This window comes from Caretta caretta, chromosome 1 (genome assembly GCF_965140235.1).
Source record: "Caretta caretta isolate rCarCar2 chromosome 1, rCarCar1.hap1, whole genome shotgun sequence".
Lineage (NCBI taxonomy): Eukaryota > Metazoa > Chordata > Testudines > Cheloniidae > Caretta > Caretta caretta.
The window spans coordinates 50,289,900-50,307,545 of NC_134206.1; the positions used below are offsets into that span (position 1 = coordinate 50,289,900).

The 17,646-nt window shown below is 45.4% G+C and overlaps 1 protein-coding gene across 3 annotated transcripts in view; it reads right to left on the reverse strand.

Annotated features, from left to right (window-relative positions):
* The window catches only part of LOC125635615 (putative tRNA methyltransferase 9B), an 88,622-nt gene that overhangs the window by 9,263 nt on the left and 61,713 nt on the right, over positions 1-17,646 (reverse strand). For 2 of the 3 annotated variants that reach the window (XM_048847518.2, XM_048847512.2), the window contains one exon: positions 2,870-2,938. The exons of the other annotated variant lie outside the window; for it this stretch is intronic. In XM_048847518.2, coding sequence (XP_048703475.2) covers positions 2,870-2,938 — 69 coding nt within the window. The remainder of the gene's footprint in view (positions 1-2,869; positions 2,939-17,646) is intronic. 3 annotated transcript variants of the gene reach the window in all.

Below are 17,646 nucleotides of genomic sequence, written 5' to 3' on the forward strand. Positions count from 1 at the left end.
ACAAACCTGAGGTATTTTCTGTGGGACGGAGTTACTGCTATGTGAAAATATGCATCCTTCAAGTTGAGGGTGGCATACCAGTCTCCTGGATCCAATGAAGGGATGACGGAGGCCAGGGAGACCATGCAGAACTTGAATTTCTTCACAAACCTGTTGAGTTCTTGCAGGTCTAGGATGAGCCTGAGCCTGAGTCCGCCCTTGGCTTTCGGTATTAGGAAATACTGGGAATAGAAGCCCTTACCCTTCTGCTCCTGAGGATCCTCTTCCACCGCCCCTGCTCACGAGAGGGGTCCCTGAAAAGAGTTGAGAAAAGAGGGTGGAAGGGCAGGAGAGCACAGAATTGGATGGAGTTTCCCCTCTCCATTGTGTGGAGCACTCAGTGGTCTGAAGTAATATGGGACCATGCAGGGTAGAAAGGGGATAGTCGGGACAAAAAGGTAAGGCGGGGTGGATCCAGATCTCGCTCTGATGCGCCATCCTCAACTGCACCTTCAAATGGCCTGTTTCAGACCAGGGTCTTGCTTGTGTCAACGATGGTTTTTATGAGCAGCAGGGCAATACGAGAAGGTCCAGAGGGCGTGAGGATATCCACCTTGGGATCAGAATCCTCGACTACCTCCTCTGCCTTGATGTCCAGACCCTGGGAAACTTGGTGCAGCAGATGCTGTAACACCCTGCTGTCTTCAAGCGCCAGGGCTATGGCAGTGCCTGCCAGCGCCTTGTCCGGCGACGAGGAGGCGGCCCCCATGAAAGGTGGCTGCTCCCTGCTGTCCGCACCCAAGGGGTCCCATGACTCTTGGGGGTCCCAAGCAGGTGCCGACACTGACGGTGCCATGCCCCTCGGTGTTGGGGCTGTCGGCTCCGAACTCAGTGTCAAAATCAGTATTGGAACCTCAGTCGGTGCCACGATGGTGCTGAAGCCAACGTCAGTGCCGATGCCACTAATGGTGCTGAAGCTGACCTCAGTGCTGAAGCCATTGACGTAGGTGGTGGCGGCTCAGTGGCTGGTCATTCGGCTGAAGGCGGAATAAAGGTGGCCAAACTACCAAAGTCTGGCTCTGGTGGAAGGCCCAGGGAGTCCAGAAGGGCCACTATGATGGATTCTGCCATTGCGGCAGCCACGATGCTGGGTAAGCCCGTCTCTTGCACTGCGGACCTGGACTTCCTGGCTCCTGCTCCTATTGGAGTGGTAGGAGTAGAAGTCAGACTCTGACTCCGAGGTCTCCAAAAAGGAAGACCACAGAGGAGCCGTACTTCAGGGCACCAATCATTGGGAGCTTGGGAACCGACTGGGTTCTCTCTGGAGGAGCTGGTGTCGGAGGGTGCTGTGGAAAAGGAGAGCACTGGGACATCATTGCCGGCTTCCCTCTTAATTGCACCTGTGGGGTGGGGTGGTGCCGAAGGTGCTGGTGTGTCCTCCATCCTAGGGGGAGGAGTCCTGAGCAAGGAGTCAGCAAGTCCTGAGCCGCTGCAAAAGCCTCCAGAGTTGAGGGGAGTGGCAGTTGCTGGCCACTAGGGTCCGGCGTGCATGGCGGGCCTCGAGTCAACAGGAGTCGACATGGCCCTGCCCGGGGATCTAGTGCTGTGGCCCGACTGGGATCTCACAGTCATCGGCTCCTTGGATTCAGCTCAGGGAGAATGAACCCTCTCCGGCTTCTTTTTCTTCTAAGCCACCGGTGAGTGAGACCGGTGCCTACCTGCTGAGTGGTTGCGGGAGGAGCCATTCCGGTGCCGAGCATCTCGGGAAGAGTCCTTTTTCAGCACCAGTTCCCAGGATGATGGTGCTGGGGCGCTCCACATCCATGAGGACATGCTGGGAGCGGGGTCCCCTGACCCCGGATCCAACTAAGGGCAGAGAGCTGCCTCCATAAGTAGCACTTTAAGTCGCTGTTCCCTTTCTTTAAGAATTCTGGAATGCAGCTCACAGCAGATTTTACAACAGTCCTTTTGGTGACCTTCTCCTAGGCACCTTAAACAAGAGGCATGAGGGTCGCTCTTTGGCATGCACTTAGTGCAGACCTCACAGGGGACCACAGCATACCATGGCTCTGGGGATTCAGAAGCGGGGGTGAGACCCCCAACTAACTCTAAACTAACGACCAACTATATACAAATGACGAAGATAGAGGCAATTGCTTAAGCAAGGGCTATGGGACGTTCCAGCTAACCGTCACTGGTGGCAAGAAGGAACTGAGGGAGTGGAGGTTCGGCAGGGCCCTATATTGAGCACCATGGAGTCATGACTCCAGGGGGCGCCCAGGCCGACCCGATGGATGCTGCTATGGAAAAAATCTTCCTGCTACCGTGCCCGTGGAATTGACATGAACAAGCACTCAAAGAAGAACAGAGGTTACTGGTTAACTTTTGTGTACTGTCTAGTAGAGGAAAACACAGTGCAGGGCCTAAATTACCTACAGCCATTGATTGCGTGTTGGACCTCACAACCTACTTAGGGTGGGCCTAGCCTGTTCTGGGATGGGAGACTGTCAAGGCAAAATCTAGGTGCTGCAAAAAGTGGTGCTCGCACGTTAGTAGGTGGCACTTTACAGCCACTACTGAACTAGAATCCCAGCATGGTGCTTAAGCGTGCTGTAATCCTAGAGGTGCTCTCTTTCAGAAAGGTATATTCAAGTTCCCAAACAATTGTGGTCATCGACCATTAAAACACACGCTCATCCTTAGGGTGCTATGGTGAGGGAGGGGAGTGAGTTAGCTATACTGCTGTCTCTCTCCTCCTCTGTATCCCTGCGTGCAGCAGTCCCTTCTCCCTGTTTCTTCCACTCCCTCTCAGCTGCTCAGTGTAGCCTCTTTCCCCATGACCACTAGAAAAGAGCCCTCCCTCTCAGTGAGCTAGCCTGTCACCACTCACCTGCCTCTGCTTGCACCTTCAGAGCTTGCACAGAGCTGTACAAAGTTGCATCCAGTGTTACAAAAACTGCTAAAAAAACAAAAGCAAAGAGTTTTGGAACTGATCTCATGTGTCAGGGCATAAGCCAACCTCTAGTCACTGTGGGTTAGGACAAAAATTTCTAATCAAATTTCCTTATTCTATAACTACCTACTGTAGGGTTCCTTGCACCTTTCCATGAAGCACTTGATGCTGATCACTCATGAGCAGGATGCTGGACAAGGTGAATCAGTGGTCTGGTCTAATCTAATCTGGCAATTCTTATGTTTTTATGTTTGTGCCAGCTTCTCCCCATCATAGCTTATTCTGCTGTCACTGGACTGCTGCTGGCTCCTGGCAAGAGATGGGGCAGCCGGGTAAAGCAGGGCCTGATTACTGGAGGAGGAGATGTTAGGTGGATTCTTCATCACTGACAAATTTTAAATCAAGATTGGATTTTTTTTTTTAAAAGATATACTCTAGTTCAAAAGAAATTATTTTGGGGAAGGTCTATTGCCTGTGCTATACATGAGATCAGACTAGATGATCACAATGGTCCCCTCCAACCCTGGACTCTATGAATCAGTGGTTTTTTCTCCTCCACCACCCACTCACTGGTCCTTTGCCCTACTCCACCTCCACCATGCTGTGGTAACCCCCTGAATTTCTTAAGTAAATGGGTAGTCCTGAAGGTGTTTTACATTCTAAAATTAGCCACTATCTTGAGGGTTAGCGATTCAGTGTCTCTCTCCTAAGTAGGAGTTTTGTTCCAAGTGCCACAATTAAATTTAAGCATGGGTAATTATAAATTAAATTCCCCCTTTTGGCTGATCTGCAGAAGGTATTATTCAATTTCTGTTCTAAACTTGTTTAGCTTTGCTGCTCTGATTCATCTCAGAAGCTGCTGCACATCAATGATGGATGAACAATTCACAAGTGTGATAAGGAAGGTTAAGATTTTGTCACGGTTACTTTTAGTTAAAATCATGGCCAGGTCACAAGCAGTAAACAAAAATTCATGAGAGCCTGTGACCTGTGCCTGTAACCGGGCAGCAGAACTGGTAGGGGGAGGGGATGATAGCTGGAGCCCCATAGGGGAGACTGACAACCCAAGCCCCACTGCCATGGGGTGGGGGCACAGCCCCAACTCCAGCCACAAGGGGAGGAGGCACAGCCCCAAAGCTGTGGGACAGGGGCACACAGTCCAGGCTCCGGTGCCGACTGCAGCCACGGGAGCAGCTGTGCCGGAGGGAGAGGGAGGGTACAGTGCACAGCCCTGGTTCTGGCCCCGGTGTCAGCCCTGGTTCTGGCCCCGGTGTCAGCAGGCGCTGACAGCTGAAGCTGAAGAAGTCACGGAGGTCTGGTAAAGTCACAGAATCCATGACTGCCATGATCTCCATTACTAAATTGTATCAATGATAAGGAATTGACTAGTACGTATGTATATGATGCTCCTTTACAGGAAAAAATTAGAACTACACACCTGTGTGTTTGTCAAGGTTCCTCCCCCACTCTGAACTCTAGGGTACAGATGTGGGGACCTGCATGAAAAACCTCTTAAGCTTATCTTTACCAGCTTAGGTCAAAACTTCCCCAAGGTACAAAATATTACACCCTTTGTCCTTGGATTGGCCGCTACCACCACTAAACTAATACTGGTTACTGGGGAAGAGCTGTTTGGATGCGTCTTTCCCCCCAAAATACTTCCCAAAACCTTGCACCCCACTTCCTGGACAAGGTTTGGTAAAAAGCCTCACCAATTTGCCTAGGTGACTACAGACCCAGACCCTTGGATCTTAAGAACAATGAACAATCCTCCCAACACTTGTACCCCCCCTTTCCTGGGAAATGTTGGATAAAAAGCCTCACCAATTTGCATAGGTGACCACAGACCCAAACCCTTGGATCTGAGAACAATGAAAAAGTATGCAGTTTTCTTACAAGAGGACTTTTAATAAAAATAGAAGTAAATAGAAATAAAGAAATCCTCCCTGTAAAATCAGGATGGTAGATACCTTACAGGGTAATTAGATTCAAAACATAGAGAACCCCTCTAGGCAAAACCTTAAGTTACAAAAAAGATACACAGACAGAAATAGTTATTCTATTCAGCACAGTTCTTTTCTCAGGCATTTAAAGAAATCATAATCTAACACGTACCTAGCTAGATTACTTACTAAAAGTTCTAAGACTCCATTCCTGGTCTATCCCTGACAAAGACAGAATACAGACAGACCCACAGACCCTTTGTTTCTCTCCCTCCTCCCAGCTTTTGAAAGTATCTTGTCTCCTCATTGGTCATTTTGGTCAGGTGCCAGCGAGTTTCCTTTAGCTTCTTAACCCTTTACAGGTGAGAGGAGCTTTCCCCTGGCCAGGAGGGATTTCAAAGGGGTTTACCCTTCCCTTTATATTTATGACAGTGTTATAGCCTCTATACTGGTAATAATTAAAGGAAATTCTGTACCTCAGTTGTTTAAGGCCTCTACCTCTGCTCCCACCATGGAGTTATGAGTTTATTTATTATTTAATATGTTTATGATAGCAGTGTCTAGGGGCCAACCCCAAGAGTGGTGCCTCATTGTGCTAGGCACTGTACAAATACAGAATAGTACACAGTCCCTACCCCAAAGAGCTTACAATATCAATAAACAAGACAGACATGTGGTGGTAGAAGGGGTGGAACACACAAGCTGAGTGAACAATGTGATGGCACCAAATGTCATGTCAGTTCCACAATTTTGTGTGTGGAGAGCGTTTATGCTAAATGGAAATAAAAGGGAGGGGGAAGAGGGCACAGCAGGGGAGAAGAAAGGAAGAGGGGTAGTAGAGTGAATCTGAAGTGAAGAGACTTGGAGGTTTGGAGCAAGCAGCCAAACAGCACAGAGCAGAGAAAGTTCAGTCAAAACTGTGGAAAGCTCTCTAAGTGTCCAAAGGTCTCTGCTTTAGCTGATTCTGCTCCTACTGGCTGGACTTCCCTCAGAGTGCGGGGCAGGGGAAGTCTTTCAAGCCTGCACAGTTCTGGGTGCTGGGGGTAGAGGTGGCCCAGTTAGCCCCCATTTTACCCCCTCCATCCAGTCCCTGCTTTGCTTGCTTCTGCTCTTACTGGCTGATGTCTCTGGCTGGCTCTGAGTGGCCCTGGTTTGCATTAGAATGACAAACACTGAGGTCCGGACTCTCAGCCGGTGCAGCTTTATTACAGTCAATAGAGCTATGCTGATTTCACCAGGTAAGGAGCTGCCCCAAACTTTCTGTATAGCAATGGGTTAGTTACTATATACGGTCTAAATGCATTGGGAGAAAGCATGTTCTCATTATGGCGTACACAGTTCGGTTTCAACAGGAGCTTTAATCTTCACCCACTGATGGCCTCTTCTTCAAGCAGGAGTAACCCACAGCTGGGAAGAATGGAGAGAAGGAAACAAAGAAAAAGGGATGAAGAGGAAACAAAAAAACAAAACAAAAAGCTCGTACACCAGGAACAGAGGAAGCTTTGAGAATTCTGGCCATGATTTTCAGAAGTGACGAGTGACTTCTGGCTCCTGAACTTTAAGACATCTTAAAGGGACTTGATTTTTAGAGGTTATGTGTTCAGAACTTTCTGGAACACAAAGCCCCTTTAAGGTACCCAAAAATCAATCACAAGTCCCTTTTGAAAACCTTGTTCTTTGTCTATTACGGCACTCAATGCCCTCTGTAACTTATTCAGTGCTTAGATACCATTGTGACAGGCACCTTAGGAAAAAAAGATAGCATTGTGTGGTCGTGGTGTATGAAAGGTTAAAGCTGGGAACCTACACCATGTAGTACATGATGGGAACTAGTAGGAACACACTGAATTTTACAATTCCCCCAAACAAGTCAATGTGAAGGAGAAATCTAGATACAAAGGCCTGGAGCCAAAAAGGGACTTAGGCATTGCAGTGCTCAGCGCTGCAACATCTAACTCTGAGGCACCTAGAAAAATCACAGGAATAACACTGCAATCCACAAAGCCTTAGTTAGGCACCTAGACTCCCTGTATAATGAATTGGGAGAGGTAGGTGCCTTGAAATGTGATCCACAAAAGCCAGCACAGTAGACCAGGAACCGCCTCAGGAGCCAATGAGAGAACCACTCCTTTTCACGAGATAGGTGCCTGAGTCAGGGTGGCAGGCTCAGAAGCTGCCTAACTCCATACACAACAGCTAGGGAAGGCCGTTCTCCCTTATAACCTTTAGCCCAGTGGTTAGGGAACTCAGCAGAAAAGTGGACAAGCATGGGTTCAAGTCCTCCCTTTGCCTGAGGAGAAGGGATTTGAAGAGGGATCTCCTATCTCTCAAGCGAGTGCTTTAACCATCAGACCATAGAAAGAGTCTCCCTCTTTCTCTGGCAAAATTCATATTTATTTATTCCATCAATTATTTAATTAATGTGGAACAACTTCAATAGGAGAGATTGAGGGAGCCCGAATATCAGAATATCCCATTGTCCAGGGGTGAGGTCATTCACCTGAGAGGTAGCAGCTCTCTCCTCAAATCCCTTCTCATTTGGAGGTGGGGTGGTGGGTCTGAAGTAGGGGTCTCCCATATCCCCAGTGAGCACCCTAACCACTGGGCTAAAGGTTATATGGGAGATCCTCCCTTGCCCCAGCTATTCTGTGGGGAGAGAGGCAGCCTATGAGCAACATACCAAATCAAACAAGATAGATAGAGGAGCACCCGTCCTCCCCTGGTTCACATATCATTCTGGTGCTTAGGCGGGAGATGGGTCTCTGGCTGCCTAGAGGGAGGCATCATGCACATGCTCAGAGGCAGGAACATAGGCCCTGATGGAATTTTTACTGCAAAAGCTTTAGGCACTAAGTGAGTTTAGGCACCTACAGGGTTAGACAGCAGCTGAGCAGGAGTTTTATGGATTACTGTGGAACTGGGACTTAGGCACCTAAGTACCTTTGTGGATCCAGGCTGTAACTACTTGATTTGGGTGAGCTAAAGTTTCCTAACTTTCTGGTTATGCTCATCTTGGGATCAAAGTATTCTGTCCTGACTTAGGTCCTGTTCTTGTGAACAGTTGCACTTGTGTGGACACCTGCATGAATGAGGAGTCCCATTGAAGTAGGGTATACTGTAACATATCTATGGCCAAACAGAAACATAATTGACAGGGGTCTGCATTAACAAAACTATTTGCACCTTTCTTTGTAGACTAACAGTTGTTCTAAATTACACATTCCTTTTAATTTCAGCCAGGTGTCAACTCTCCCCAGCAGATCTAAAAGTCTTTCCAAATTAATTTTGTACTGGGTGCTGTTCATCCCAGCACTTTCATTTAAATTGAAGACTAAAAGATTTCTCACATCTGAAAAATGCATAATGTAATTCTGAGATGAAATGCTGGTGGGGGGGACAGCATTTCAAAGATTCTCCTCTTCTTCACTTCATAAAAATATAATTAATTGCTTCTTCTGTTAATTTAATACTGTGACTAATCCTACTAAAAGGGATTATTTAGAAAAGGCAAAAGTGTATCTTACATTGTCTATGCCATTCAGCTGTCTTCAAAGAACAAAACTGAAAGCATCCACAACTTTTTTTTTTTTTTAAGCAGTACTTTTCAAAATGAGCATTTTAGGTCACTGATTCAATTTAAACCCTGTTAAACTGCAAGGAAAATGGTGTATTCAGAAATTACTTGGTCAAATTTTTATACTAAAGTTAAATCCCTTTAGGAGGCATTTGAAAATATTCAAGGATCAGAGAATCACTATCTCAGAGCCTTTTTTATAGACTGTATATATACTTTATTTTTGACAGTTCCAGTAATAGGAACACTCGGAATAGATACAGAATGTAGGATTCCAAGTAAAATACAATTTCATTTTCCTCCTTACAATAGTATTAAAAGAATGTCTGGCATTTTAGTTTATTATTATTTTTCCCTAGGACTTACTGCAGAGAATTTACTAGCTAAAATTAAATTATTTTCCAAAGAATTACTTCTTTCCCCACAACATACCCATTTACAAATTTCTTAGATGGTGAAATTCCTGCCATCTTAGGTTTTTCCTATATTTGGGGACAGCACTTAACACATGTGGATGCAATCTTAATATAAACAATTATAATTATAAACTGTCAGTTTATTAAGGCCCTGATTCAGCAAGGTACTCACTCATGTGCCTAACTTTAAGAATCAGGCTACAATGGCGGCAGAGGGATTACTTTGTGTTTAAAGTTAAGCGCAGTTATAAAGGGGTGAAGTCAGCATCACCAAAAGACTCCCTGGTCACAGGGAGGTAGGGGTAACCACTGTAAAATATCAGCGAGTTGGGTTTAAAAAAAGCTGGGGTGGGGGGGGAAATCCTTTTTGAGCCTCTTATCTCTCTCTCTACTTAATTCTATTCTCAAAGAATTTACACTGGTTTGATCCCATAATCTTTAGTCATCCTAAATTTACACTGAGATCAATTGAAATTTTGCCTCAGTCAGGTCTGCAGGACTGGTCCCACTGAGGCACCCTCATGATTCAAATGGTAAATCTATTACAAACATACACTTCCCTTCCTTTGGTTCTTTCTTCATATTAAATTGCTCTTCTGTAACAAGGAGAGCTTATTGCTCAGTGTGAGCCTGGAATGACACTCACTGAGACAGTCTATTAGAGAGGCAAGGCGGGTGAAGTAATTTCTTTTATTGTACCAACTTCTGTTGGCGAGAGGGACAAGCTTACACGGCGCTCTTCCTCGAGTCTGGGAAAGGCACTCAGAGCATCACTGCTAAATACAAGGCGGAAGAGATTGTTCAGCGTAAGTACTTAACACAGGCAGCTGCGGCTCCCTCTCGGTGTTGCTCTATCAGCTGGACGAGGGGGTTACTGGAGAGCGATCCGAGTTGCTCACTGATAGGCCCAAGGAGGGGGCTGGGATTTTAAATGGAGCATAAGGTGAGGAAGGAAACAGCTATAACGTTATTCACGACACTCTCCATGCAGGGTGCAACCCTGCAGTCATTTTATAGTAACCCTCACCCTGGCACCAGCACCTGCAATGCAGCAGCACAGAACACTGTCCTGGGGTGAGAAACAGCCAATGAAAGGGCAGCTCGAGCTGGGGTGGGGGCTTGGAACCCACCAGAGGTGGGCAACGGGACAAAAAAACTGCTATCGAAGAAGAAGAATTGAGATGTGAGCTGGTGGATGAACTGGATCCTGGGTAGGAGGGGAGGTGATAAAATAAAAACAACAACAGGAGAATAAAAGTAGGAAGTGAGAAGGAGGAAAGAAGGAAAATGGGAAAGGTTTCAGGTCAGAAGAAGCAGAAACAAAAATATACCTGGGTGTGTTAGCAGACACTGTTAGAGAAGGGAAGTAGAATCATAGAATCATAGAATATAAGGGTTGGAAGGGACCCCAGAAGGTCATCTAGTCCAACCCCCTGCTCGAAGCAGGACCAATTCCCAGTTAAATCATCCCAGCCAGGGCTTTGTCAAGCCTGACCTTAAAGGGAAAGTAAAGTAAAGGGAAATAAAATCTACAGCTGTACCAGAAATAGTATTAAGGGAAAATAACTGAAAGGAAATAGAATTGCTGACAAAGAGAACTGATCACAAAGTTCTGATAGATGAAAACAGATCCTGGAAGCAGTAAAACAAGAAGCCCATCCACAAAGGATCTCAAGTATATGAACAGAGAGAATGACTGTTTGAACATCTATTGATGGAAAACAGTTCAAAGGTGCCTAAATGGAGAAGCGAGGGCCCAAGGCGTGAAGAAACCCCATTTGTGGATGAACGCAATGAAAAGAGGTACAGCCACAGAACACTGAATCTAAGGAGCACTTCAAGTCCAAGAGAAGCAAAAGAACAGGACAGTTGGACATACAGCCAAGGAGAGGAAAAGCTGATTCTTCTCTGCAGTGATCTCTCATTAATAATAATGCATTTGGTACTAACTGCACAGCATGTACAAGCTCACAACAGTTAATGTGTTGGTAACCTACAGTTGTTTATTATTATAAGTGTAGTAGGAAGAGAGCCTGAGACATAAACCCTTGTATCAGAGGCCTGTGGCAGGACCTGCTCCAGAATCTGGCAAGAACAGGGCTGATATTGCAGAAATACACATTCCTAAGAAGTGCTAAGTACACGAGTTGTCATGCAAACACATTCCGGTATCAAGTGGTGCCAGAACATCCCGATATCAAGGACGGTACAAAAACATTCCCCAAGGATAACAGAAACACATTGACCCCTCCTAAATGATAAGTCAGGAGGACAGTACGCAACTTGCTTTTATCAGGGTATAAAGATGTATCTCAGAGGGAGTATCCTTGGCCAGCCTAGCGAGCAGTGGTAAGTCCTGCCACTGACTGAGTTGCATCCATTGTCATGGGTATACATGTCTTCGTATCCCTGTAGAGTCTGCCAGGTGCTATTCCCATGCCTCGTCAACAATAAACCTGGCTGGGTGCCTTCGTACCTTAACAGATCTTGTGGACATTGGGCGGTTCGCTTGAGGTCTGCTGTGCCAACTGTCTGCGCAGAGCTGGGACAGCACACAGGGAGAAAACACACACACACACACACACACAGAGCCAAATATCTAACCATATTAAGTAGTAAGTCTTTGGTAATGTTCTATATTATTTATGCCCCTGGTATAATTTTGGGGTTTCCCCTTATAAAGTTCTAAAAATTTAAAATGATCCCTTGTCCTGGTTTGCCTCTGCCTCTTCTTACAGTTAGCATAACCTACTCCAAAGTCACCCCATTTTCTCAGACGAAGCTCCTATTGATGTCAATGGGAGTTTTGCCCAAGTAAAGACTAGAGCTGTTTTAGTGCCCTACGCAGCAGGGCAGTGATTTTATTGAGTTATACCATGAAAATTCTGTGCTTTGGCTTCCTTAGAACTTCTAGACTGACCATATGAACTTGAGAAGAAATCTTGTGAAGGTTGTTTAAACCTGAAAACGGTTTCCTTATTCTAAAGCAATAGCTGTGTTGTTCTGTGCAGTGAGCGACTGGAGGACAACAGTCATATTTACAAGCTGCTCAGTCAGTGACAAGCTGTCACTTAGCTTAATGACATGGAACAGATGGCCAAGCCCTAGTAACCAGGTAACAGATTGTTAAGTGCATGTGGCTAAGATTTGAAACAAAGATAGATTGTCAACATGACAGCAGTAATAAGACCACCAATGACAATCTAAAATGAATAATTAAATTGAAAAAAGCTTAACAGGCCACTGACAGTCCAATGGAAACATGGAAAAACACAAGACCTGATTCTGGGCTCACACCTGTTTTACAATGCTCTAACTTGTAACAGAATAGGGAAGCTTAGAGATAGAGTTGTTCCCCATTGATGTAAGTTCCTAGAGGAAGGAGGAGGCAGCAACTCTAGTTAATAGCATGGTCGAGCTTTCTGGGATGCACCAGGCAGAGCTACCTGTGTAACATCCACTAGAAGTAAACTTATAATTTACTTCATAAATCCATTACAACTTGCCTCTTTTCAAAGATCTGTCAGTGCCAGGGACACTAGAACACAGAAGTTCAATGGAGTTACTCCTGGTGTACCAGTGTAAGTGAGAAAAGAACAGTTAGCCCAAAACAGTTAGCAAGAATTCCACTGATAGGCAGTGGTGTGAGCTGATAAGGACAGCACTCCTCAGCAACAGACTGCAGGGCTGTCCTGCCAGTCCCACCAAAAACTGCAACTACCATCTTCCAATTAGGCTGCAAGATCTGTGGGGCAAGGACCATACCTGTGTCTGTGTTTATTTAATGCCTATCCCAATGGGACCCCAGTCCTGACTTGGTCCTTTGGGTTTACCATAAGTAATAGGATTCTTGGTTTACTTCCTTTCATAGAAGCACTCCAAGATGTTGGCTGCAGAGGACTATGCAGCGGGGTTCGTTAGTCAGACTGTGAGCTTCCATTAAAACTCCTGCACTTAGGAACATCATGTTAGCATATCACATTGGAAACTGGAGGATGGAGCACAATGTAATATACATTTGTATAAAAATACGATATTGTGGTTTAGGAGTTCATTTTCTCCTGCTATCTCTTACTCACCTAAAACCTTAATCCCCTGTTTGCAATATAAAAATTAGTTGCTTTGGCAATAATTATAATTTTCAACGGGAGGATTATGACTTCAGGAGGAGAAAATGCAGCAGGAACAGATGAACTCTTAAAAACAAGAGTCAGGAAGTGGGAGCGTCCATCTGAGTAAAGTATTCCCATTGACTTCAGATGAATCACTGCCTTCAATTGGGACTACTCACATGGATAAAAGTTAAGCATGTGCAGGATTGGGGCATATAAAAGTTAAGCATCATCACTGCTATTAACAATAAATAATAACAATAATAAAAGAGAAATTATGTAATAGAATGGTCTCTGAATAGAGACCTTATTCTTCTCTGCCTCGCACCATCATTTATAACTGTGCAATGTTTACCACGCTGCCACTCTGGTTTGGTAGAGCTTTTGAAATTGTTTGCAGAGAGGCATGAGTGTATGGTGAAATAAAAAAAGAAAAAAAAATGTAAAGGCTGTTTTTAGGGTCACCTACACCACTTTATACTGTGGGTTTGTCATTGGTTTCTGTATAATGCTGTACTTGCTGTTAGACATAAGACCTTACCAAATTCACAGCCATGAAAAACGTGTCATGGACTGTGAAATCTGGCCTCCCCCCATGAAATCTGGCCTTTGGTGTGGTTTTACCCTATAGTATACAGATTTCAAGGGGGAGACCAGCATTTCTCAAACTGGGAGTCCTGTCCCAAAAGGGAGGTTTTTTTGGGGGTGGGGATGTCACAAGGTTATTTTAGCGGGGGGTCTCGGTATTGCCACCCTTATTTCTGTGCCGCCTTCGGAGCTCAGCAGCTGGAGAGCGGCGGCTGTTGGCTGGGCACCCAGCTCTGAAGGCAGCGCCCCACCAGCAGCAGTGCAGAAGTAAGTGTGGCAACACCAGACCATGACACCCTTACTTCTGCACTGCTGCCTTCAGAGCTGGGTGGCCAGAGAATGGCAGCTGCTGAGTGAGGTCCCAGCTCGGCAGGCAGCAGCACAGAAGTAAGGGTGGCGATACCATTCCATGCCACCCTTATTTCTGCACTGCTGTTGGCGGCAGCTCTGCCTTCAGAGCTGGGATCCTGGCCAGTAGCCGCCACTCTCCAGCTGCCCAGCTTTAAAGGCAGTGCCGCCGCCAGCAGCAGCGCAGAAGTAAGGGTAGCAGTACCGCAACCCCCCCTACAATACCCTTGTGACCCCCCCCACCACTCCTTTTTGGGTCAGGACCCCTCCAATTCCAACACCATGACATTTCAGATTTAAATAGCTGAACTCATGAAATTTCTGATTTTTAAATCCTATGATCACAAAATTGACCAAAATGGACTGTGAATTTGATAGAGCCTTAGTTATATGGGTTTAAATCTGGCATTAATCACTGGAGTTAATTATGGATTTACACCAACGTAAGTGAGATCAGAATCTTGCCCTTCAGGCAAGAATCCCCATGAAAGCCACAGGGAACACTGAAGGCGTTAAAAGGACTCCTGAAAGAAATAACAGTTGACTTGTATTAGAATACACACAGTAATTTAAACAATTTTGCATTTTTTTAAACTGCCATTGCAAGCTGGGCTGCAACAATGACAACCGAGATCTCTCTCTTGGATGTCCTTACAACCACCCAACAGGGCAGCAGGTCTCTGTATGAGCACAAACACAAGCACAAGCAGTGGCATGCTGCATTTTGTTTAGACCTTGCATGCCTTCTTCCTGGTTGTGAAGAGGCAGGGTGATGAGAGAGAAAGAGGCAGCTAGAGCAAAGGATAGAATATGATGTCCACCCACAGCTAGTGGAGCTAATTTTAGGCCTTTCAACTTCAGTGGAGTGCTTTTAAAAATTCCTCATTGTGATAAAATGTCAGAATGGGATTCCATTAATGCAGAACGTCTCAGCAGATTTCTATATTGTAGTATTGACAACTAACACATTTCACAGGAGTTTTCTAGGCAACAGGTATTTGCAATGCGGCTCTGACAGGAGAATTTTTCCCTTTATAAAAGCGATCCCTTTTCTAACAATCTCTTCCATGCAGAGAAGAAGTGTCATGGCTTGCGTGATAATATGCCCGATGAGTCACAACCGATACTCTTCTGATTTCACTGTCACAGAGAGGCTAATTACTCTCATTTCACACGTTCAGATCTTTCCCCATTTGCTAACATTCTTAAAGCTTTCTCCAACGAAAAAAGCAGTGTGGGCAGAAGAGTCTTCCTAGCAACACTGGGCCAAGTCTTCAACTGGTGCAAATTGGCATAGCTCCATTGATTTCAGTGAGGCTAGGCACATTTACACCAGTTCAGGATCTGGCCTTCTGTTTAGTTTGCTGTACTGCCAAAAATATGACAGATTAAACTGAAGTTAGCTTTCATAGAATGGCATTAACTTTAAGGGAAGCCCTTTGCTATTCATTCCAGCAGTTTCTTTCCTCCTAGTGGGACAAGGGAACTGATCAAATAGTGAAGTAATTTCTATTTATTTCCAAATTATCAGAGTATCTGGCTGAGAGAGAGAGAGAGAAAGAAGCAGCACATGATGGCTTTGCCTTTACATACAAAGGAAAGAAATGGCATATCTTAATTAAAAGAAAAAGCTTGGTCTCAACACTGCCCCCACCTCAAGTAGTCCAGGAACTCAATACATAGGAGAGTTAAACAAGGTTTCATCCATATATAAATCCATTGCATACCCACATCTTGAATACTGTGTGCTATTCTGGTCACCCCATCTAAATATATATATTAGAATTGGAAGAGCTACAGAGAAGGGCAACAAAAATGATTAGGGGTACGAAACAGCTCCCCTACAAGGCGAGAGTAAAAAAATTGGGACTTTTCAGCTTGGAAATCAGACAACTGAGGGGGAATATGACAGAGGTTTATACAATCATGAATGGTGCGGAGAAAGCGAATGAGGAAGTGTTATTTACTGCTTCACATAAGACAAGAACCAGGGGTCACCCAATGAAATTAATAGGCAACAGGTTTAAAACTAATGTAAGGAAGTATTTCTTCACACAACGCACAGTCAACCTGTGGAACTCATTGTCAGGGGATGCCTTAAAGGCCAAAAGTATAACTCTTCAAAAAAGAATTTGATACGTTCATGGAGGGCAGATCCATCACTGGCTAATAGCCAAGATGGTCACGGATGCAACCCCTAGCCTCTGACTGCCAGAAACTGGGAGTGGACAATGTGATGGATCACTTGACGATTGCCTGTTCTGTTCACTCCCTCTGAAGCCCCTGGCATTGGCCACCGTCAGAAGACAAGATACTAGGCTAGATGGCTGTGACAGACTGTACCTCTAGGTTCACCACTTTTACAAGACTATAATGGATTTTGTACAAAGCATGCCTTGTGAGGTATCATTTGAAAACTCAATGTGCTGAACATTATTGTCCTGGTAAAATATGTGTGACAACGTTGTATGTAAAATTATAAAACTCTACTGTATGACTTTACTGAGACATGCTCCAATTTCAGAAAAGCAGGCACAAAATAGTTCCTCAGAGACAATAAGCAAAATGACGCCTCTGCCAGGTGTGAGCATAATAAAAAGGATTATCACCTGGTTAACCTGCCAAAGAATGGCTGCAAGAAGGGTGTGAGTGAGAAATTTACTGGCAAACAGACTTGCTGTCACCTGAACCCCAGCTGGAGAGGATTCTCAAAGAACAGAAATGTTATAAGGGAGAAGAGAGGACACAAATTAGTTCTCTCCCCCCATCTCTAAGGAGCATCATTGAACTGGGGGAGGGATACTGGCCAAAAAGATCCAGTCAAATGGCTATAAGCATGCGGTGAGAGAAATCTTTGCTTTGAATTCACTTAGGGTACGTCTACACTACGAAATTAGGTCGAATTTATAGAAGTCAGTTTTTTAGAAATCATTTTTATATAGTCAATTGTGTGTGTCCCCACACAAAATGCTCTAAGTGCATTAACTCAGTGGAGTGCTTCCACAGTACCAAGGCTAGCGTGGACTTCCGGAGCATTGCACTGTGGGTAGCTATCCACAGTTCCCGCAGTCTCTGCCACGTATTGGAATTCTGGATTGAGATCCCAAAGCCTAATGGGGCAAAAACATTGTCACGGGCGGTTCTTGGTACATGTTGTCAGGCCCTCCCTCCCTCCATGAAAGCAATGGCAAACAATCGTTTTGTGCCTTTTTTCCCTGGGTTACCTGTGCAGACGCCATACCACGGCAAGCATGGAGCCCTCTCAGCTCACTGTCACCGTACGTCTCCTGGGTGCTGGCAGATGCGGTACTGCATTGCTACACAGCAGCAGTTCATTGCCTTGTGGCAGAAGACGGTGCAACAGGCCTGATAACCATCGTCATCATGTCCTAGCTGTTCTTGGCTGCCTTGATAAGGTCGGTGAGGAGTGCCTGGGCAGACATGGGCACAGGGACTGAAATAGGAGTGACTTGACCAGGTCACTCTCTTTAGTCCTTCCAGCAGTTGTATTGCACCGTCTCCTGGCGAGCAGGCAGGAGATGAGGATGGCGAGCAGTCCTACTGCACTGTCTGCTGCCAGCCAAAGATGTAAAAGATAGATGGAGTGGATCAAAACAAGAAATAGACCAGATTTGTTTTGTATTCATTTGCTCCCCCCTCCCGCCATGAAATCAACGGCCAACAATTGTTTCGGTGAGGTCTGTCAGGGGCACCTTGAAAAGTTTAATGGAGA